At 43.6% G+C, this 23,137-nt stretch overlaps 1 protein-coding gene across 1 annotated transcript in view; it reads left to right on the top strand.

The window, feature by feature from the left end:
* The first annotated feature begins 5,164 nt into the window (after positions 1–5,164).
* The window catches only part of GPC4 (glypican 4), a 101,302-nt gene continuing 83,329 nt past the window's right edge, over positions 5,165–23,137 (top strand). The window contains exon 1 of the mRNA XM_012653476.1: positions 5,165–5,633. Within this exon, the coding sequence (XP_012508930.1) occupies positions 5,474–5,633 (160 nt within the window). The 5' untranslated portion in view covers positions 5,165–5,473. The remainder of the gene's footprint in view (positions 5,634–23,137) is intronic.

Raw genomic sequence — 23,137 nt, 5'->3', positions numbered from 1 at the left:
TAGGGTATAATGAGAAGTGGCTGTGTCACTGAACTGAGACTCAGAGGGCCTCAATTTAAATTTCTGAGTGAGTTTCCTCATCCATAAATTAGGGAAAATCATATATACTTCACAGATGAAACATGCAAAGGCAATTCCTAAACTCTACAGTACTAAACAAATATCAGTTATTCTTGTGATATTGTCTTCCTACAGAAGAGCTTTTAACCAAGGAATGTGATGCTTCTAAATGATGCTATAGGAAGATTGATTTGGGGACCATCCCTGGGTAGATGGGTGGAGAGCAGGGCTTGGAAGCCAGAAGACCTGTTTAAAGGTTGGCTCTACAGTACAGACAAGAGGTAATGGAACCTGGATAGGGGTTGATGGCTGTGGGATGGAAAGAAGGATGCAATAGATCCAAGAGATCAGTGAAGAGAGACAGAGTGAGGTAACTATGGCACTGAGAGAACAGCAGCCAACACTGGCACAGACAGGAAAGTAGGATGCTGGAGACCTGGAGCTGGTGGGTAAATCTGTAAACACGGATGAGCTCTCTGAGGTAGGAAAGATAAGGCCGATTTCAGGCAGTAAAGAACGAATACTGAAGGGAGATATCGAATTGGGCAACAGGAACAGACTACACGCATCAACTCCTTCGAGGTGGCTGATCCTTTAATTGCTGATACTTCTATAACAATTCCGAGAGGGACCAAGAGGAGACTAACCACCATGAAACAAAGAGCAAATTGGGATAACTGTCCTGGGAGACATGCATTGCCTTGTATCATCTTTGCCAGCATCTTTCTCCTTGTAGACATGGGTCCTACCCCTCCATGCAGGGTATCAGATCTTCAAGGACCTCTGGTCTTTCAAGTTTCTGGAGCCTTCACAGAATCAACCTTTGTACAGAGCCAAGAGTCAGAAGATACCACTTGCTTGAAAAGGAGAGGCATGGGGTGATGGAGGAAAGCTACAGGGTGAAATCTGGATTGAAGACAGGCTGAGTTTGTCCAACAAACTTTTAAGAATTTTGAAGTAGTTGCTAACATTTAAAAATCAGGAGATTTCAAATACAAATATATAGGTCTTTTATTCCCCTGGGAAACTGCCCATCTGCTAAACCTGTACTCTTGCAGGCAATAGGCACGCAAATAAAAATAAATCCTAGAAAAGCTCTTGGAGGCTGGGAGTAGAGGAACCCTCAAAGAAAGTATGGCCTCTGCTAAGGAGCAAGCGTGGTAGTCATCTTGTAGAGACAGTGCTCCAGAGGCCTAGAAGCAGGAGCCACCAGCTCTGCTTGGAGGAACCCAGGAAGGCTTTCCAGAAAAGGTGACTTTCCAGCTGAATCTTGAAGGATGAGTATGGAAGAATTGTCCAAGAAACGGAGGGGAATGAAAGGGTATTCCTAGAAGGTGCAGGGTAAGGGTACAGGAATCCGTGGCGTGATAGAGAAGGATGACATGTTCTTGTTGGGCCAGAGTACAGGATACAGGGTAAGGAAGGGCCAGTAAGAAAGCTGGTAAAGTAGTCTACAGCCCTATAGCAAAGATTCAGATCTACTGAATAGCTTGGGAATTGATCTGGAAAGCAAAGGGGTGCCACATGGGAGGGTAGCAGGGTTAAGTAGGGAAAGGACAGTGTCCAGATGTTGTCAAAGGCTCACTCTGGTGGCTGCGTGCAAGATGGGCTGAGTGGGGGGAGAGACTGGAGGGCTACAAGCCAACGGCTTATCGTAAGGGAGGAAGCCACTTCCTACTCCCCATCCTTGCATTTGGCAATAAAAGGGTAGCTCCCCAGCAGGCTAGGAGAAGTGCCCCCAAAGCTGAGAGAGTGGACCTGACTCCGCCAGTTCTCTTGGCTTGGAGGATAGCAACATACAAGGACATTTTTGTTGTCTCTGCTTACCAGCAAATGCACCTTTCCCACCAGGGCCACCTCAGGAGAAACCCCTCACCTGGGGGTTGCACATTCACTGCTGACTCTAAAACAGACTCAGAGCACTGTGTTTTTCTGGCAAAAAAAAAAAAAATAGCAAGGGATTTAGTCAAAGGCCTTAGATTTCAGCCTTGTTTCAGCCACCCAATAGCTCTGTGGCTGTGGATAAACCACATAAGCTTGTTGACATTTAGTTTGCTTATCAATTAAAAAAATACCAAAATTTTCTAAAGTATGAGGGTGTACCTGGAAGCACTTCACAAGCTGTAAAGTACTATATGACCAAAATCTGGTATATTTGTACAATGGATTATTATTCAGCCATAAAAAGGAATGAAGTACGAATATATGCTACCATACGGATGGGCCTTGAAAACATGATTCTAAGTGAAAAAAGCCAGACACAAGGGCCCCATATTGTATGATTTCATTTATATGAAATGTCCAGAATAGGCAAATCTATAGCAACAGAAAGCAGATTAGTAGTTTCTGGGGACTGGAGGGGGAAAGGAATGGACTTTGTGTGCTTAATGGGTATGTGGTTTCGTTTTGGGGTGATGAAAATGTTCTGGAACTAATAGATAGTGGTGATGGTTGTACATTATGATTGTGCTAAATGTCACTGAATTGTACATTTTTAAATGGTAAATTTTATGTGCATGTACATTTTATCATAATTTTTAAAATGCCAAAAGAATGTTACATGAGGGTTAATCAATCAGCCTGAGAAGTCATTGATTTTTGCATTCTATTATACATGTAAAGTCCAATCCATTTTTTGGCATTCAGAGAACTTATAAGGAGTAGGTGCATCTCTAGGAAGGAGCCTGTTTCTAAGAGAACTAGGATGGGGATGGGGGGAGGGAAGAAGGAGCTTTGGCCCATGTGAAAAGCTTCCCTTCTGGATGGTATTTGTTTCGTAGATTGCCAGTTGTTCACTCTGTTTGTATTTAAATGAAAGGAGGCTTTGAAGTGGGAGCCGCCTCTGAACAGGGCTTGGGGTTCCTGCCTCCCATGGTAAAGTTCAGACTTGTCCAGATCCGTTTGTAGCCAGAGGTTACTGTTTCTGGTGGAAAAGGCTCAAGTTTTGGTTAATAATACATTAAGGGGAAGAGCAGGAGTAAATTGGGGGGCAAGGAATGAGTTCCTCCTGGACTTGGTGTGACAAGCAGCTTTCTGATTTGGCCTTCAGAGTTAAGGAGTCTCATTTTCTCTCTATGGTCACTACATTTCATTTTATTATTAATGTTGGTTGCATCTCATATCATATGCTCCTTGGTGAAGAACATCTTTAAGTAAATGCATCAATCAATGAAAGTTTAAAGTTTAAATGAAAGTTTAAAGCCCTAGCAATGCTTTGAGGACCTGATGGTTATCAGTTTAAGGAAAACCCGGACTACTTGAAAGTCCCTTGAAAATGGCAGGAAATTCAATTGTAGTTGAGTTTGCATATTTAGAAAAACTGCTCTCCTAGTTTCAGAGTTAAATGTTCTGCCAACCCACAGAAATTGCAAGTCCCAGTTATAGACAGGTCACAATCTGTCAGTTTATGCTGATGGTCTCCAAGAGAGTTAATAAAATGTAGAAGAGTCTGCAGTGGGCATAAAAACAACAGCTCTTCATAAGCAACCATGTCAACGTGGTTTACAAACAACAGTGGAGAGAGTCTCAACAAACTCTCTGAGGGTGATAATTGTAATGATGGTTCATATCTTCACCCTATGTAATTTTATGGGAATTGAGAGTCTAGCCAAATAATAAGTTCCAGCCCTTTTTATCTGCCCAGTTCCCAGCACACTCCCGAGGTGAGGTGTCTGAGGCACTTCTCACCCTAACCTCTTAAAGCAGATTGTAACAATAACAACAGTAATGACAAGTTCTCAATCTGCACAGTTCCCTTCATTAAAGGAGCACCCAGAGCTTCAAAAAACACTCATTAATGGAATCTGACAAAGCTTGGAAGATGGGAAGACTCGCCCATTCCCAGTTCTCTGGTGGCTAAGTGGAGACTGATTCCTAGAGGGGTGTCAGTCTCTCTCAAGCGGCTTGAAGGGGGTGGGGGAGTTGGGGGTCCTGGTCTACCATTATTCCCTGTGACTCCGGAGTCCAAAGTCCCGGGTTCTGCCCCCACCCCCAGTGTTCTATTAGCAAGTCGCTTTCCTTGTCTGGTCCTCAGTTTCCCTACCTGCAGAAGGAGGCGTTGGGCCAGAAGATCTCCAAGATCTCCTAAGTCAACCCTGACTTTGCCCCATCGTCTCACGGTTGGGGAGGAGGAGGGTTCTCTCACTTCAGGGTTCCGTAGGACTAGTTGTAGAACGGGGCGGGGCGGGGCGGGGCGGGGGGATTAGAGTGTTGCGGTGGCGGGAAGAGAATGTCTGCCAGGGTCCTGGACAAGTTGGTGCTTCACGAGCCCCATTTGATGGGGAACAGGTCTGGGGAGGCCAGGTGAGGCTCTAGGGCGAGCTCTGAGCCCCAAGTCCGCCTAGGGGATGCGGGGAAACACTGCGACTAACGCGGGGGCCTTCCCGGTGGGCAGTTAGGGGCATCCCTGGGTGCCGGAAGGCTGAGGGGAGGCGGGTATCACGGCGGGAGGGCTCTGCGCGGCTTTGGCCCGCGGGCAGCAGGTCAGGTGGCCGCGGGCAGAAGGCCTAAGGCTCAGACGTGTGCTTTGGGACAAGTCCCAGGCCGCCAGGTTCCCGGGGACTTGGCCCCTTCAGCCGGTAGTAGCTGGCCTTTCCTCTATAGGTGGGGGGCGGCGGGCAGGCTCCCCGCCTCCGAGGAGGAGGGGAGGAAGGAGGAGCCCGGCGGGGCGTGTCTCGCGAGGGAGCGCAGCGCGCCCGGCGCGGCCCCCTAGGAAGTGGATTTGGCCGCTCCGGATCCAACCCGGCTTCCAGGTTTTCTCCGGGCCCGGCCCAGCGTGCTCCCGCCTGTCTCCGGCCCCCCCGCCGCCCGCCCCCTTCCCTCTAGTGCCGCCCGCTTGGCCAAGTTTGCTGAGCGTCGCCGCGCACGCCGGCCAGTCAATCAGCGGCAGAGCTGAGAAGGGCACAGCCGCGCGGCCGAGGGCAGAGTGAGCCGAGCCGAGTCAAGCCAGGCGAGCGGACCAGCACCGGGCAGCCCGAGCAGCGCGCAGCGAGCGCCCGCCGCCACCGCCGCCCACACCCTCCGCGGTCCCCGCGGCGCCTGCCACCTTCCCCTCTTTCCTCGTGCCCCTGCCTCGCCGGCCGCCCGGCCGGCTTGTCCCGTTCGCTGCCCCGCGGTGCCCCGAGGTCACCGGCCCGCGCCTCTGCTCCGCTGGGCCGCGCGCCGCCTCCACGCCCTCCTCCTCCTTCTCCCCCAGCCAGGCGCCTGGCACCGAGGACCGTTGCCTGACGCGAGGCCCAGCTCCACTTTTCGCCCCGCTTCTCCTCCTGCTCTCCTCCTCCACCAACTCCAACTCCTTCGCCTTCTAGTTCCACTTGCGAGCCCCCCACTCCGCACCCGTCGGCCCGCTCCCGCAGCGCCGCTTCGCGTCCCATCCCGTCCCAAAGGTGGGAGCGCGTCCGCCCCGGCCCGCACTATGGCACGGTTCGGCTTGCCCGCGCTTCTCTGCACCCTGGCCGTGCTCAGCGCCGCACTGCTGGCTGCCGAGCTCAAGTCGAAAAGTTGCTCAGAAGTGCGACGTCTCTACGTGTCCAAAGGCTTCAACAAGAACGATGCCCCCCTCCACGAGATCAACGGTAGGTGGGAACCCCCGGGAGGCGGGTGTAGAGACAGGCACCCCGGGAAAGGGACCGCGGACCCCCTCCCCCGCTCCGCCACCCCCTGCTCCGGACGCAGGTAGCCGAGAGGGAGCAACGGGCAGTGGAGAGAGCAAGCAGAGCAAGCCAGCCCCAGCGCAGAGCGTTCCCCGCGGGCGCGCCCGGGGCGGCCCTCCAACCCCCCAGCACTGTGAGCGGAGGGGCGCCGCGGAGTTGCCTGGTGCCACTCTCGAGCTCTGCTTCCATCTCTCCGCCCCTTGCAGTCTTCGTGGTCCCAGGAAGCCCCTGAGGACTCTGGCCCTCAGAAGTGCGTGTCACCGGTTCCCTCGCCTTTTCCGGGTTGAACTTACTGGGCTCCCCGCTTTGTTGTGTGGGTGACGAGAGGCCGGGTGGGGGTAAAGGGGAACCTCTTAGAGCTTGCCAGATTCTGGGGGTCTCAAACGTGGAACTTGATGTTTCATTGATGTTCTTTTAACCACCCCCCCCTCCTACCGCTGACACGGATTAGGAGTTTTAGTAGCTGCAAAGGCTTTAGAAGTCGCCTTTAAAAAGCAAACGACTCCCCCATTCTCCACCCCTCCAAATCCTGACTTTTGGAAACTCTCCTGCTTTCCGGAAGATATTGGACTAGAAGGGTATTTTTCCCCCATTCTTTTTTCTCACCTCATTTTAAGGGTTAATTGCACATTCAATTACAGACCTTTGAAAGGACTGATTACAGGAAACCTGAATCTCGGTTTGGAGATGGTTATGCAAATGGAGACGGCTTAGCCAGTGAAAAAGTTCACCGGATTTCGGCGCTGGGGGGTGCGTGGGGTATTTGTGAAAACCCTTCTGGGAGCGCTGGGGAGGCGGCGTCCCAGGGGGCGCCCTCCGTCCCTCCTCGCGAGGCCCGCGGCGGTGCCCGGGCGGGTCCTCTGCGAGTCGCACTCACCAATTCACAGCGGGCCAACTGTTGCGCTAGCCCCGCGGGCCGCGCTGGGGCCGGCGACGGCGCAGGTAGCCCTTTCTCCCCGGGGATTCAGAAAGAATCACGCATCTGGTTGGTTGGTGGCCAGCTTAACCTAAAGGAGTAAAAGATTCTGAGCCCTGGAGGCTGAGCCTCCATTCCGAACCTTTCATGGAAGTGAGCAGAGCGCGCCTTTGCCTCACGGTGCTGGTCGCCGGGTGGGGCGGACAGGGAGCTGGTAGCCAGCAAAGGAAATACTTTAATTTCAGCTAGGCGCTTCCAACGGCTTAGGAAGACTTGGGGGGGGTCATTTTTTGGAAGAGATATTAATAACCTTGGAGATTAAGTGCAGTCATCAATTACATATAAATTACTAAGGTAATTGAGGGAAGTTGCTGGGCACTTTCGGAGTGTAACCGGCATCTGTCTAGAAATAGAATCGAAGAAATTGCTGGAGCAGTCCAGGCGCCCGCTGCACCTTGGCAGTTATCAAATAACTTGCACACTACTGATTAGAAACTGTTTGCCCTTCAGCTGCCTGTCTTTTTGGGAACTCAAGTATGTCCTCACAGTGGCACGATTTTATTGGTTGTAGAGTCCTGAAAAGCCCTCTTTCTTCCCCCTCTTCCTCCCGCCCCGCCAGAAAAAGTGAAGTGAACGAGCAGCCGCTGGAGCTTGGGGGCTCCACAGGTCAGACCTGGTGTCTTTGTGGCCTGCACAGTTTGGGCCTGGGCACAGCGGAGATGATTGGCGTGAAGGTTACAGTTGTCATTCCCACATTTTGAAGGGCTAGATGCAGCTATGCACTTAATGGGAATGTGACAAGGTTTCATCTTCTGCTCATGCAAACAATATGTGCCTTTGAGATGGGCTGGAGGCATTCAGGGAGTGGGTTGTGAAATCGCCCTCCCCACTTTCTCCAACTTAGCTGTGTAGTCTCGCAGTGGCAAGGCACCTTCCTCAGCCAGCATCTCAGGGAAGAGGAAGCTTGAAGGGTGCTCAGGGACTCAGTGCTAGGTGTTTCCTTTGATTGTCATCATTCCCAGAACACACCTGAGGTGTTTTTTTGCATAAATGTCTATCTGGACATTTCGCTCCTGGAAAGATGGGAGAGTTATTAGTGACCAGCAGCAGGAAATGGAAGCTAATGTGCTCACACCCAAGACATTTATTCTTTTTGTCTTGTCCTTCATCTCCCTCCCAGGGCTGCTGCTTTTATTTCCCCTTTTGAATGACCTACTGGACTGCATTCTCCTGAGGAACAAAGGAAGTGCCTTTTTAGCTGGAATCCTTGGAAGACCACCAAGGACTTTAGCTCATGCAGTGCAATTTCGCACCACTTTCAACAATAACAAAAATGCATGACTGAATGGCTCAAAAATGTGGAGTGTTAGAGGCATTCATTTGAGTCTAGGACACTGTCACAACACAGACAGACCCAAGTAAATACCTTTAGACGGCCAGTATAGAAACAGGCGTAATCTTTACCATCACCCTGGCCTCTCCAGATGCATACATTAGTCTTGTCTTCTTTGGGTTACACTCAGATGATTTTTGGTCATTTTAGGAGAGATAGTCAATATAGTGACTTGTATTCAGCCTAGGTCTGAATGAATTAATTGCCAGGCACTTTCCCTTGGGGGGAGGGTATATTTTTTTCGGTGCAAAACATCTGGGATTGTTTTCCAGGCAAAGGGTCGCAAATTCTGGGTGCCTAGTCCATTGGCTTAGCGCGAGTTTAAGGTTTTATTCCCAATAGCCTTGCACTTGCCTTCTAGAGGTTTGAACAGGCTTTAAGAATACTCCATGTTCTGAAAGAGTCTCAGTCTTTATGGATCATAATTAAGATGATCTGATATGCTCTCAAGGGTGTCAGGGAGTAAGTACATCATGCTGCCAGGGCTTCCCACTGAGGTCCTGCATTGCCTGTCTTTCTCCTTGACCCCTGTACTTTTCAGATAATGGAGAGCCCAGATGCCATGATCAAAAAAAAAAAATCTTTAACACAAAGGGTAAGTTTTTGTTCAGCTTTCAATGGCCATATATTTTTGAGCCCCTACTATGTGCAGTGTCCTGTGCTTGGCAACATGGAGGCAGCAAGAAGGGCAGGAGGGGCCTCTGCCACCAGGACTTTTCCTGGTAGTAGGCAGATAAGCCAGGCACACACATAATTGGAATACACCACAATGTGTGATGAGTACCATAAGAGTGACACAGATGAAAAGAAGGGAGTGTCCAGGCAGTTCCAAGTGAGAAGGGATTTGGGACTCTAATATTATAGAGTATTAACTAGGTAATGCTGGTTCACTAGTAAAAGCAAAAATACTAACAATAAGCTTAAAGATCTTATCATTTTCATTGTACCTCCCTCCATAAAGACAGAGGATAAAAGTATATGCAACAAATGGCATTTTATTACTAATCTGATCTCTGCTGAAATTGTTTTTAAGAGTGTGGCAGTTGATGAGGAAAGTTCTTTTTTTTTTTTTTTTTTGAGACAGAGTCTCACTCTTTTGCCCGGGCTAGAGTGAGTGCCGTGGCATCAGCCTAGCTCACAGCAACCTCAAACTCCTGGGCTCAAGCGATCCTACTGCCTCAGCCTCCCGAGTAGCTGGGACTACAGGCATGCGCCACCATGCCTGGCTAATTTTTTCTATATATTTTTAGTTGTCCGATTAATTTCTTTCTATTTTTAGTAGAGACAGGATCTCGCTCTTGCTCAGGCTGGTTTCGAACTCCTGAGCTCAAACAATCCGCCCGTCCCAGAGTGCTAGGATTACAGACAGGCGTGAGCCACCGCGCCGGGCCCGATAAGGAAAGTTCTTGAGCTTGTCCCTTTCACAGTGATATTAACCAATACCCAGGAGAACTTTGCTTGACCCCTGTACTTTTCAAATAATGGAGACTTGCAGTTTTGGAGTTTTTGTTTCTTGTTCTTATTTATGTTCCTGTGCAATGCACCTGTGAGCTTGCACCCACATCCACAAATGCACATGCACAGAGGATTCTGGGAATCACATAAACTATGTTAGGATTACATGGAAAAACGTGTGTGTGTGTGTTGGAGAGGTAGGAGTACTTGCCTTTCTAATACTGAGTTGATTATATATAAGACACACAGCATGTGTCTTCAAGATTTGTATTCCCCCTTCTCCACCTTAAGTAAACGGGTTGGATTTTGCAATGAACTTTGTGTTGGAATCATCAGTTTGGCTATGTGTTTCACTTGAGGAGAAGGCCTGATTAAGCCACAGGGCCCGCCACTGTAGAAATTGCCCCAAGTAGTAACAGGAACTATCCCCTGGACATGTTCCAAAAAGAGCTTGGTAAAAGTTCTGGATTATGTGGCTCAATCTCTAGTTAGAACATACAGATATAAAATGTTTGATTCAGCATAACTACTGTTTTCTTTTTTTGTTTGGTTCACATTGAGTTGCATGCAATTTCAGGATTAACTGGAGACTAGACTGAGAAATGAGAAAGCAAGTTTTTTGTTATCTGTGCAAGGGACACAACATTGGTATTAATCTGAGTCAGTTGGAAGTTAGTCTTTCTGGCTCCCCAATAACATTAACTGTTTTAGCACTGAGGTTTGTTCCCATTTAGATTAAAAAGTGCATTTTGGTCTCATGATCAGAGCTAGTAGCTATTGAGTACTTTGCCTGGGCCTGGCCCTATGTTAAGGACTTCACATGATTGTCTCATTTAAAGCCCACAACAACCATACAATATCAGAATTATCATTATCATCTCCATTTTACAGACAAGGAAACTGAGATTCAAAGGGATTAAGAAATATAGTCACAGTCTTACAGCTGTGGCAAGAGGTGGGATTTGAACTTAGGGTTTTTTTTTCCTTCACTCATCATTATGTTTAATCACATGGCTAAACACAGCTCCATTATTTTTTTAATTTCAAAATATTAAGGGAGTATAAATGTAGACTTACCATTTGATCTAGCAATCCCACTGCTGGGTATCTACCCAAAGAAAAATAAGTCATTTTATCAAAAAGACACCTGCATGTGAATGTTTATCTCGGCACAATTCATGATTGTAAAGATGTGGAATCAACCTAAGTGCCCATCAATTCATGAGCACAAAAAATGTGCGTGTTTGTGCGTGTGTGTGTGTATGCACACATATACCATGGAGTACAACTCAGCCATAAAAAGGAATAAAATAATGTCTTTTACAGCAACTTGGAGGAACCTAGGTTTTATCTGACCGAGAGTATAGTTTATGTTATGTTGTACATGGTAAGACAAAAAAGTGCCTTCCCTGCTTGCACAGAAGTTGTAAAGATACAAGCTATGAGATGAGCTTCATTAACTAGTAAGAGACCATTACAACGGCCCTATTTTCACACTGTAGTAGAGCAGATCCAATCACATCTTTTGCAGGCAAAATGTCAAACCTAGACATAGACAATATAGTTAACAGTAGAAGGAATATAAATTGTATTTCCTGAGCAATGGGGAGCCAGTGAGGGTTTCTGAGGAGGGGAATGTCATCAGTCAAGCTGTTTTAGGAAGATAACTAGTGGCACTTCGAGTTAAGGGTTAGTGAGGCAAGAGATAAAGTCAGGGAGATCTTTTAGGTGGTGTTTTAAATAGCGCTTAACTGGCCTACTGGCTTCCTGTTTGTTGCCCTCCTGTTCCATCCTGAATCATGCCAGCTGAATTTCCTCACATTGCTGCTTTGATTAGAGTCTTTTCTTTGAGCTTCAGTGGCTCCAAGTATTTCAAATGGTACTTCTTCCATTATGTTACTTCTGAACTCTGCAGGGTTATGTGCCATCTTCCTCCTGATTCCCTGCTTGAACCAGATCCGTGGTCTTTATACACATAGCTAACTAACTGCCTTGTATTATAGTTAACTGTGTGAACGGGTGCATGATTGTCTTCTCTCCTCAAATGTAAGCAACCCGAGGACAGAGATGGCAATTCCTTGCATTTTCTGTGCCCAGCAGTACCACATGTGGTAGCTCAGTGCAATATTTGTCAAACAAGTGGGGGGATAACATAGATAATTCTATCTCGCATTCTCTGTCAGGACACCGGTGTTATAATGGGATTATACTGCCTTGATGATAGATTGTCATCCCCATGGTCTGTTGATCTCCCAGGAATCTTCTGGATCTCAATACTTTGAAGTGAGATAAATTTAAAGTAAATCTCCATGATATATTGGTATAACTTGGAGAGCATTTTTATTCTTTTTGGGGAGTACTTGTCTTTACCACTTCATTAATATCCAAGTGCTTATAGGAATTTTTCAGAAATATTGAGCATTTTATTTTCCTTCATGCTTTTTGACATATACTTGTTTAAAGAACAATCGAGACTCTTGTGATTAGGCAATTTAGAGCAAATTTACAGCAAATTTACCACATTAGATTCAGAACATAGAGCTTGGTCAGTGCACATGAGTTACCTTTTAACAAAAAAAAATATCTTCAGTTTATTGTCTTTGCTGAGAAGAAGAACACAGGCTTAAGGGTATCAGAATATTCATATAAATAAGCAGACACACTAAAATACGAACACGTAAGAAGTAGCATTTTCAATTCCACTTGGTTAGACATCTGTTGCTTACTATAGAGAACATGAAAAGTGCAGAAAATTCATGAAGTGATTCCATCCTGGAGGTAATTTGAAATATTATATTTAAGTTCTGATGCATTTAATTCAGCAATCTGGTGGAAGAGAAAAATCAAAGAGATCCATCAGCCAGGTATTCAACTTTTGAAAAAGAAACTCTAACAAATGTTAGAAATTAGGAAAAAAAAATTGAAGAGTTAAAAAAGTCAATAACCTCCGGGAAGCCTGGAAACTATGTAAAAACATCTTATTGGAAGCCCAGATAAATGTGTGCCAGACATCAAAAAGACCAGCTGCTTGGGGGAAGAAAAAAAGAACCCGGCATGACTAACTGGCAGAGTGAAAGAGGCTGCTTCAGGGGAAAAGGCAGGCATCTTTCACAAAATGGAAAGAGTTTAAGCCAGAAGAGGGAAGTCCATTAGGTATGGCAAGGCAGGTACAAACTAGAAATTAAGTGGACTGACAGAATGGAAGGTAAACCTTGCAAGGGATTTGAAAGAAGGTCCATGTGATGGTAACAGTGAAAAGGGTAGGCTGAGTCCAACCTATCAGAGAAGAAACAGTATGGCTTCTTTAAGGGGAAACCATGCGTGTTCAATTTCCCATAGTTCTTTGCTAGTAAAGAAGCATGTAGATACAGGGGAACAGACATACATAGTTTAGGTTTTCAAAAATTATGCAATGGGATTCCAAGGCAAAGAAAATTCAGAAAACACATTTACTTTGGGATAGGTGGGAATATTGGGGGAGGAGAGAGAGAAGAATCTCCATTGACCTAGATGGAGTATTTTACATGGAGAAGGGGTGGTTTCTTGGAATGAGTATTTCTAGCCTAGCTCCCTTTGGTAAGGTTCTTCCTTCTTTGAAAAATGGAGATGAGGGTGTTAGAATGGTAGATTAGATCAGTGGTTCTCAGCCCTGGCTATACATTGAATCACCTGGGGAACTTTTAAAATACACTAATGCGTGGGCATCATCCCAGACCAATTAAATCATACTTTCTGGGGGTGGGGCTCCATCATGGTGTTTTTTTTTTTTTTTTGAGACAGAGTCTCACTGTGTTGCCTGGGCTAGAGTGCTGTGGCGTCAGCCTAGCTCACAGCAACCTCAAACTCCTGGGCTCAAGCGATCCTCCTGCCTCAGCCTCCCGAGTAGCTGGGACTACAGGCATGCGCCACCATGCCCAGCTAATTTTTTCTATATATTTTTAGTTGGCCGATTAATTTCTTTCTAATTTTAGTAGAGGCGGGGTCTCCCTCTTGCTCAGGCTGGTTTCGAACTCCTGAGCTCAAACAATCCCCCCGCCTCGGCCTCCCAGAGAGCTAGGATTACAGGCGTGAGCCACCGCGCATCATGGTGTTTTTTTAAAAGCTCCCCAGTGGTTCTAATGAGCAGCCACAGTTGAGAACCACTGCCCTAAATGATCACTGAGGTCCCTTCCATCTCTGAGTTCTGTGATTCTAAATTTTCCGGTGAAATTCATCACAAAGTGTTGTCTCAGATGAGAGCTCTGATTTAGACTCAGTGCATGCTTGTTTTAATTTTGGCTAACTTGGATTTAAGAGAAAGATCTGCCAAACTTGGGAGAATATTTTTAAATCAAAATACAAATATGAGCCCCAACTAGTGATGCTTTGCTGTAGGTAGAGACATAAGACAAGGACATTGAGAGTACTTTGGAGAGAATTAAAAAGGAATCCAGTGTTGCTGTCATTTATTGATTAAGTGTCAGTATGCTAGGTGATATTTCTTCCCTTTCTCTTCATTGATAAGATAAAAAATCTCTTTATCCCTTACTTTAATGTCCTCTTTGCCATGTGTTTATTCTTTTCAAGTATCTTATCAAGAAATAGAAGTACAGTAAATCCCCAGGCTTCTGGCTGGCACCACCATCTAGAACACAGCTGGGAATGTGGAAGTAAGCAGAAAAACTAAATGATGGAAACAGCTGTCATAAAGCCCATGCATTCTACTTGGAGAAAAGACCTTCAGAATTTATCATCAGCAATCATTGAATAGCTCCTATATGCAGAGCAGTATGCTAGGTGCTGGGGATTCCAGGAGGTGTCAAACAGGAATCAAGCTTTTGAGGAGATTACATTAGAATTAGGTAGATAGGGTTTATACATGAGAAGATAAAATGCTTTGGTTATCTAGTTTCCTAGTCCATGGCTGATTAGAAGTAGCAAGTGGTACTGGTTGAGGGGTGGTGAAGGGGTCAAAGGGAAGAAGGGGTAGTTTTAGATGCAGGTAAGACTTGACATTTGGGAAAAGTAAGGGAGGTTGGTGTGAAACAGGGTGGGGGCAGCCAGAAGCTGAACAGTAGACCCAGAACTTGTTTATCTTGGCAGTTTGAGACCTTTTAAGATGGGATGAATGCTCAAAGGCACCTTTGTAACCGTAACCTCCAAGGGCACTAGTATATTTCATGACAGTATTAAATAAGTGTGTTTGGTATATTCTGATTTAAAAATTCAGAAAGTATCTTTTAGAAAGAGTTCATTTGGAAATAGGAAAACTGCTCTTAAAAGAAGGGAAAGTTCAGTTAACTTAGACATTTACCTATTTAGAGCACCCAGTTTCCCAACAGTGATGGATCAGTAAGGAGTCATTTTGTGTGCTGCTTTGTCTTTTTATTAAAAAAAAAATAAGTTAAAGGCCCTATGTTATGAATTCAGTGGCTTTTTCACTTTTGAGCTTTTGGTTCGTGATTCTGTTCCTCTGTGCCTCCTCTTCTGAGCCCTCTAGAACATCCAAGTTCAATTTAGTTACTAATAATGAATTGCCTGCTGTAGTCAGTTTAGGAAACTGACATTCTGACCTAAAGTCCCAAGAAGCAGGAGAGTGTTGGCTCCTAGTTAGAGGTGACAGGTTTAAATAATTGAATATTGGTTTCCCTTTTAAATATTTACCAAACTAAATGTATAATCATAAGAAAAGAAACACGAGAAGTTAAGGATAGTTTCCGATCATGTAGCTATTTAAACCTTAAAAAAAGAAGCCTTTCTTGCCCTATTATTCATGATTTGAGAGACCACGTATCCCCAGTTCCTGTCACATTGCATGGCACGTGGTAGGTGCTCGAGAAGTGTTTCGTGGTTCAAAAACAAGTTCAAGCATGATTTTTGACTTTTGTATTTATTCCAGGAATAGATATTTCTATTCATCCTGGTATGATCTAATTGTTTGTGTCCTCCCCAAATTCATAAGTTGAAATCCTAATCCCCAAGGTGATGGTATTAGGAGGTGGGGCCTCTGGGATGTGAGCCTTCATGAATGGGATTAGTGGCCTTATGAAAGAGGCCCCGGAAAGATCCCTTGCCACTTATGGCATGTGAATTTATGGTGAAAACATGGCTCTCTGTGAGGAAACAGGCCCTGACCAGACACAAAATCTGCCAGCATCTTGATCTTGGACTTCCCAGCCTCCAGAACTGTGAGCAGTAAATTTCTGTTTGTAAGTCACCCAGTCTACGGTATTTTGTGATAGCAGCCCAAACAGACTAAGACTATCCCTTTTTAAATTTAATTAATTTATTTGAAGCTATTTAATTTACTTCTAACTTTCTAATGCATTCATTCCTTAGACACTTAAGTAAGAAAGGGAAAATGAAAATATCTTTTTTTTTCCTTAACCTAGAATGTGGTGCTCTTTCTTGGCTTGCTTGGAGGTGGGAGCTTAGTATTTCATGTGGTTTGTTTTAGTCCTGGTAGACAAATGGTTGCTTCTTCTTACATTGTTTGTTCCAGACGTTAGCATGAACTTGGCTGTGAACTTGGCTGTGCCTGCAGACGTGCTTTTAGAAAAGAGGCTACCTTTGCTCCTTTTCATTGCTTCAGCCTTTCTGAAGCAGATACTCACTTCCTTCTTCTTCCCCAGGAGGCTTGGGTCCGGCTCTTATCTCTGCTTCATCCCAGCCATTCTTTTCATGCTAGTCCTTTCTTCCCACAACTACTTTGTCAGTTGGGCTTTTCCAAGCCTCTTAAAGCCAGTCTTCTTTCTTGTGTGTTCGGCTTCTGTCTTCCAGGGCAGGCTGGAAGTGATTTCTTTTGGACTGTAGAAGTTTCCTTAGTTCCCCAAATTCTTGACGTCTGCATCCTAGCAAGCATCAAGCCACTGGAGTATTTTTTTTTCCTTCAGTTATTGTTTCTATTTCACCACACATTTGTCTCCATTGAGTTTGCAGTCTGGTGTTTGGTTGGAGATGAAAACAAAGCACTATGTCCTTGCAAACTGCAGTGTAAAGCATGTGGTTAGCAGTTACTACTTGCAATGGTCCAGTCTGAGTGGGAGTATCATTTTTCTTGGCAGTCACTTCACAGAAAGCCCTGTTTTTTTGGTGCCAGAATAAGCAGTCATTACATTCCTTACAATTTATAGTCAAATTATTATCTACTATTGTTAAAATTGCCTTAATTATACAATATTTCCCAATGCTAAGATTTTAAAAAGCAAAATAAGACAAATTTTCACTAGTGTACTTTAGAAACAGTCCTTAAAAATCACCCCCTCACCAGGATATTGGAGGCTATGGTGAGGATTAGTTCTTTGTGTTTATGGGGAGATTTTTTTTTTTAAGGGGAAGAGTGAAATGAGTTCATTTTAAACTGAATTTGAACTAAATGCCCCCAGCTTGCTGGTTGGGTAATGTTCTGCCTTGTTGTTTAGCCCCAGTTTGGAATTAACTTTTTTTTTCTACCCCTTCAGGTCTGATGGGCCCGGATACATTCTGGGGAGGCTCTTCTGGTGGGAGGTCAATTGATCGTTGAGCAGCGTGGTGATCCTAGAAGATGTTCTTGTATTCTTCAAATTGGAGGGCAAATGATGAAATAGTAGCCTTCCAAAATAAGGGGCTGCATTAGTTTTCTTGTGATATGCACAAAGATTTAGGTGACTGGATAGGATATGTTTCAGCTTAGTCAGTCTTTAGTAATATCTACCTTGGGCTCTGCTTTCAAGATGCATCTAGAACCTGTCTTCTTACCATCACAACAACTACCATCCTAGTCTCAGCTCCCATCACCTCTTGCCTGGATTATTGCAGTTACCTATAACTAGTTTCCCTGCTCTAGCACTCTGCCTCTCCCCAGCCCATGCTCTCAGCACAGCAGCCAGTGCAATGGTATTCTCTTAAACTCAAGAGAGTGTCACTAGTCTGCTCAAAATGCTCCAGTGGCTCCCCATGCCACCCAGAATGAAAACCAAGTCTTAGGATCTGCCCATCAGCCCCCTACTGTGCCAGGCTGCACAGTCCCCTTCTCAAGCTTTACCTCCTGTTCTTCTTCCCACCCCACTCTAGCCATGTCGGTCTCTGTTTCTCTTCAAGCACATCAGGCACACTTGGGGATTTTGCACTTCTTATTCTCAGCACCTAGAACACCCTATTGCCAGATTGCAACATGGCTCACTCCCTCATGTTTCAGGGCTTTGATTACCTGTCATCTTCACATTAGTAGAGAAGCCTTTCCTGACTGTATAACATAAGATACTCCCCCTTCCCCACCCCCGCACACGTACACTTTGTCCCTCTCCCTCTCTGCTGTCTTCTTCGTTATCACCAACTGACCTGGGGGCAGGAGCTTTGCCTCTTTTTTATTCACTGTCCCATACCCAGTGTCTAGCACATTGCCTGACACTCGGAAATGTTTGGTGAGTGAATGCATGAATGAGTACTTGTAAATAGAATGCTTTTAGTTAGGGACAAGCTTTCAGAGCACGTAGTTGACTCTTTGGGACCTGTGAGCATAAGACTACACATTTGAATCCCCATCTGTAGAAAGGGGGTGCCTAGGCTGAAGATTGATTCATTCAGCAAGTGTTTACTGTCTGTTAATTGCTAGGCACTGGGGGATAAAGCAGTGAACAAAAAGGACATTGGCTATGCCTCACGTTGATGGAGCTCACAATCGAAATGAAGAGACAGATTATTTTTAAAAATATTTTTAAGGCCAGTCATGCGAAGCAGTGGGAGTGGAGAAAGAACAAAGAAATCTGTAACTGGTTGTAATCAATTAGCTGTAAACACCACTGCACTCAAACCAGCCAAGAAACAGGTATTGACTCAGTAATTCTGCAAATCAGTATTTAGTTGCAGTTGTGATAACTACTTCTAAGGAGAAGCCCTTGGTCTTGGGTGTGGGGTGGGGGAATGGCAATCAGGAAAGAAGCATAGTCATCTTGAATGTTTAGGCCTATGAGGCTTTTCTCATTTCCTAGGAATAGTGCTTTTTACACCATCACAAACCTCCTAACCCCCACGATTGGTCAGAGTTTGTGTTTCTGGCAATGGGGCCTGAGGCCAATTCTAGAGTACTTGTTGGAGCAGTGCAGGGGAGATAGGCCTAAGTCATCTAAGTTATTGAGACTTACATGGAGCACTTTTTCTGGTTGCATACCCTGGTTAGCATTTTAGGGACTGGGTTTACATGGGCACCGGAAAATGCAGTTAACTCTTGTGCCACTTTATACTGTTGTTCTCTTTTCTCAAGGTGGTCTGCAGAGGAGCTAGATTATGAATACTAAAGCTTTCAGGTTTTTGTGTAAGGTCAGCATCCACTCTCATTCCCATAGAGACCACAGAAATACTGGTCATTTGAACAGTGAGTGGCTCAAAATGAAGCCCTCTGGCCCAGCAATGACTGTTACAGTAGAACTCTGGTTCAGTGAAATATGGATGGAATGTACCTGTTAATTGGGAACAGGATTCCTTCCCTCCCCAAGCCTTTATTAATGGTGGCCAAGTGTGCAGGTTGCCTCAAGGAGAGGAGGACCCTGGCTGTGGGGTGCAAGTGCAGAGGCTGGCCAGGGAGATTAGGATTGTAAGCAAATGCAACCTTAGCGATAAGTGTTTGCAGTTATCATAACAGGATGGGAAGGAGCATTCCCTGCCACATACTGCTGCTCTGAGAATAGGGTTTTCCCCATTTCAGGAAAGATTGGTTTTTTTAGAATTTTAGATGAATACTGTGGATAAAATAGGGCCTTATTTGTTAGTTCAGAAATTTAAAGTCCCAATGAGGAACACAGAGGCTGGGGTATGTACAGATACTAGTTTGCGTGCCTGGCAATTTTACCTAAAGGTACATGAGTAGCCTTGAGATCCCAAATGTTGCCTGCTTATAACCAAGTGTTTTTAGCCATTATCTAATCCAATCCAGATCCCTCTTCTGAAGGGCGTACTACATAGCAGTGACAAAGGCTGAAACCTCAAGCTCTCCGTTGAATGCAATGAACTGTCTGCATTGTTGTAAATTGAGTGCGTAAGTTTGTAGGTGAGGGTCAAGTCTTGCTTAAATATGAAGACTAAGGTGGGCCCTACTTTAAATATGAACTTAAATATGAAAATTATGGTACATGCCCTATTTTAAATAATATAGGCTTGCTGTTATCATAAGGGTAAGTTGCCTGGTGGAGAATAGAAATAAGCGTTTTGTTTCTCATCATCTAATCATTCAAATTGTCCATATGCTGTGAAGCACTCTCATGGTGTGAGCTAAGCTGCCTGAGTTCATGATAGGGCAAACCAATCCTTACCTTTCTACACTTAGCTTTAAGTTTAGGGGGAAGTGATTATCAGTTTTTTTATTTTTCAAATGGATACAATATTTACCATTTCCACCAGTAATCTCTTAGTGTTTGTCCTGGACTCCAAAGATTTTCTTGGTTGCTTCTAAGCTCAAGAATGAAGTAAAATACAATGAGATTCTTGGCATAGCCATTCTTATCTCTGCTGGGTCAGTAATGAAAGGGTTTGCTGAGCAAATCAAATGGATGGTGTAAATACAATATCAGGAGATGTTTAACACCTACATAGGGAAAGAGACTATTCCCAAACACCTCAGGAACAACACAACCATTTTAATCGAAACCATTGTGTTAATTACAAAAATATATATCTCTGTTTATTAAAGTAGGTCTCTAAGTTGCTTTAGTTGCCAATACTTCCTGAGGTCACTTTGAAAGTGATAAGTTGTTTTTTTAAAAAAATACTGTATAATTCAGCCCATATTGCCTCCAATTAGTTAAATTTATAGAAGGCATTTCTGTAATTGACCATATTAACATGAGAGACTAATGGCAGCTCTGCTGTTAGGACAGGATATTTGTTTTCCTTCTTGAAGTCCCAGCAGCTGTTGTATCATCATATTTTGCAGAAAGGAAAAACAACTGAAAAAAATTGAGATTTGTTTTTAATGTGAGGGGAATGCAAGCTGATCACTAAGAATAAAGGGAAATGATTGAATTTGGCACAGTTATTAATTTCAGAAATGTCTTTGAATCTGTGTTATATGCTCGAGTGTTATGCCAATGCTTTGTGGCTTCCTGGGGTGACATTTAGGAAATGTGATTTAGATCGTACATTTTGCCAAATACAAATCGCCTCAAGTATTAAGTATTTTTCTTAACAAAAATTGATCATAAAGGAATTTTTCACCATTTTCAACAGTTATTACATGTGTGATCATAGTTATGCCAAACCTTGAATTTTTTATAATATTGTATATTTAGGAGTGTATGCTGTTCTGAAGAAAGTATAACCCCAACTGCAGGCAGTTTCCTAGGGATCATTAATTTATACTTAAAGTATTTCAATCATGATAGTCATTTTTTTGAAATGAAGGAAAATTTTGATCATTAAGAAAGAATAGCAGAGCATTTTACTCTTAGTAAATGTAGTGTTAGAGATTTCTTCAAATACTGCATAACTTAGGTTTCTTAGTTGCATTGAATTCTATCTGCTTAAGCAGTTGACTTTGTGCCTATGTTCCTCTTTAAACAATTTATTGTAACCTTGAGCTGACCTTTCTCATCTCATATCTCTTTCTTCCCTTTCCTAATGTTTATTTTCTTTTAATTGGTTGATATTGATAATTTTTTTCCATTTTAAAAAAATACAAGACGAGGATAACATGATTTCATTAGCCATCTAATTGCTTTACTAATGGAAATCTGTTGGTCCCTCAAACATCAGGGGTGCAGTTTTAAAAGGAACTGGTAACTGATTCTTGAACCATATGTCTTTAATTTTTAAAAACCCAACAGGGCCTGAAACTTTAAAAAAAATTCCATTTTTTTCCCAAGGTTTTAAATTTTTAATTATAATATAAACCCTACCTACTTAAAATTATTTAATCCATATTCAATAGGATTCCTACAATCATAGTGATAATTGTTATTATTATCTTAATAACCATAGGTAACAATTACTGATCACTCACTATGGGCCTATTTTGAACTCATTATGTGTATTAATCCATTTAATGGAACTAGAAAATAAAAAGAGGGAGGATGGAGTAGAGAATTTTAAATGGAGTAAAGAATTTTAAAACCAAGGTATTGTAATGAAGGAACCATGGGATTGCAGGTAGCTGAAGTAAAATAGGATGCCCAACTGATTATGCATTTCTAGTTTATCTGATAAAAAGAAACATAGCAATTCTTCAGGCACGATATTTTCTTACGGTTTGCTAAATCTAGGAAGAATTTGTTATGTGGGTTCTAATGTAAAAGACAGTAAAGAGCTTAATAATCAGTCAACATGATTTCACATGGCCATTTCTTCTACTGATCTTCCAACTGTAGAAGATTAAACCAAAGAAACAACATTCAAGAAATTCAGTCGGGCTTTCAGGTCCATGGAGTTGTCTTGGTCTTTAGACTAAAGAATCAAACTCTTCCTATCTTTAATGGTGACTACTTCCTTTTTGTGTTTGAGTTTATATCTTTTGGTCTCTGAGTCACAGTTCTCCTGATAAGTAGCTACCAACACCATGATAACAGCAAATACAGCCACCTGCAGTGGCCAGAAACCCGGAAAAGAGTTGCACACCGGGGCAGTGAGGGCCTGTGTGCTGAAGCCACTTTACATCTTGAAAGTGAAATAATTTGGGGGATCCAGACAGCATCTTCTTTACCCCTTTTTTTCTCACTGCCTTGATTAACTCTGCTCTCAGGACTTTGTACCTGGCACTGAGAGTTGTCACAGTGTCATTTGGCCTCCAGAGATTATGGTTTATGGTAGGTTAAATGTTTTCCAATTGAAAAGATGATATAACAACAATAGTAAAGAGTAACCTGTATATCCTTTGCATGTCGCATTCCAATCCTTATTCACAGATGTATGTTTTTATCTGGTTTAAATTGTAGTACGTACTATTTGGTATATCTGCAATTTTTAATATAACAATTACAAAAATGTTTCTATGGTTCTATACAGTTAAAAAATCCAAATGGCTGAATAATATTCCCTTAATATAATAAAACTTTGAAATGAGTTCTTAAGTTAATGTATCATCATCTATTATATGTGCCACATATGGACATTTAGGTTATTATGGTGTTTTAAATGTGTGTTTGCATGTGTGTTTGGTTATATTGGAACACAGCAATGATCATCTTCATTCCTATGTGTTTGGCTTCTGTTGAATAACTTCCTTAAGTTCAATTTTATGGTAAATTTTTCCCTTGTGTTTTTTTTTTTTTTTTTTTTTTTTTTACTTTCAGAAGGTTTAAAAGAAGGAAAATTTTCGTTTATGCCTAAAGCCTAGTTTAACTACAGCACATGCCAAACTCCTCTGTTACAGGTGTGCAGGGAAGGAAATTTGAAGTTTAACCCAGGGAGTTAGCTCTAAGAGTTTTTTTTTTTTTTTTCCCAGCACTTCTCAGATTCACCCTCTCTGAGCTCTTGCCAGGAACCCGCATCTACTTTGGTTTCTAAAAACCTAGTTCAGCAATATTCCCAGAAACAGCTAAATCATTGGCTGGTGGGGGGATTAATCAAACCTGAAGGCAAGTACAAATTAGTTGTTTGAAGGGTAGTGCCTTTTCTTGTGGTTATTTGGTCCTTTGATTGAAGAAGGGTTTCCCACATGTCCATGTGTCTCACTTTTAAAAACAAAACAAAGGAAAAAAAAAACCCAAACAAAACCCT

Source organism: Propithecus coquereli, unplaced genomic scaffold, assembly GCF_000956105.1.
Source record: "Propithecus coquereli isolate 6110/MARCELLA unplaced genomic scaffold, Pcoq_1.0 Scaffold42, whole genome shotgun sequence".
NCBI lineage: Eukaryota > Metazoa > Chordata > Mammalia > Primates > Indriidae > Propithecus > Propithecus coquereli.
This window is presented reverse-complemented; position numbering and strand designations above follow the sequence as displayed.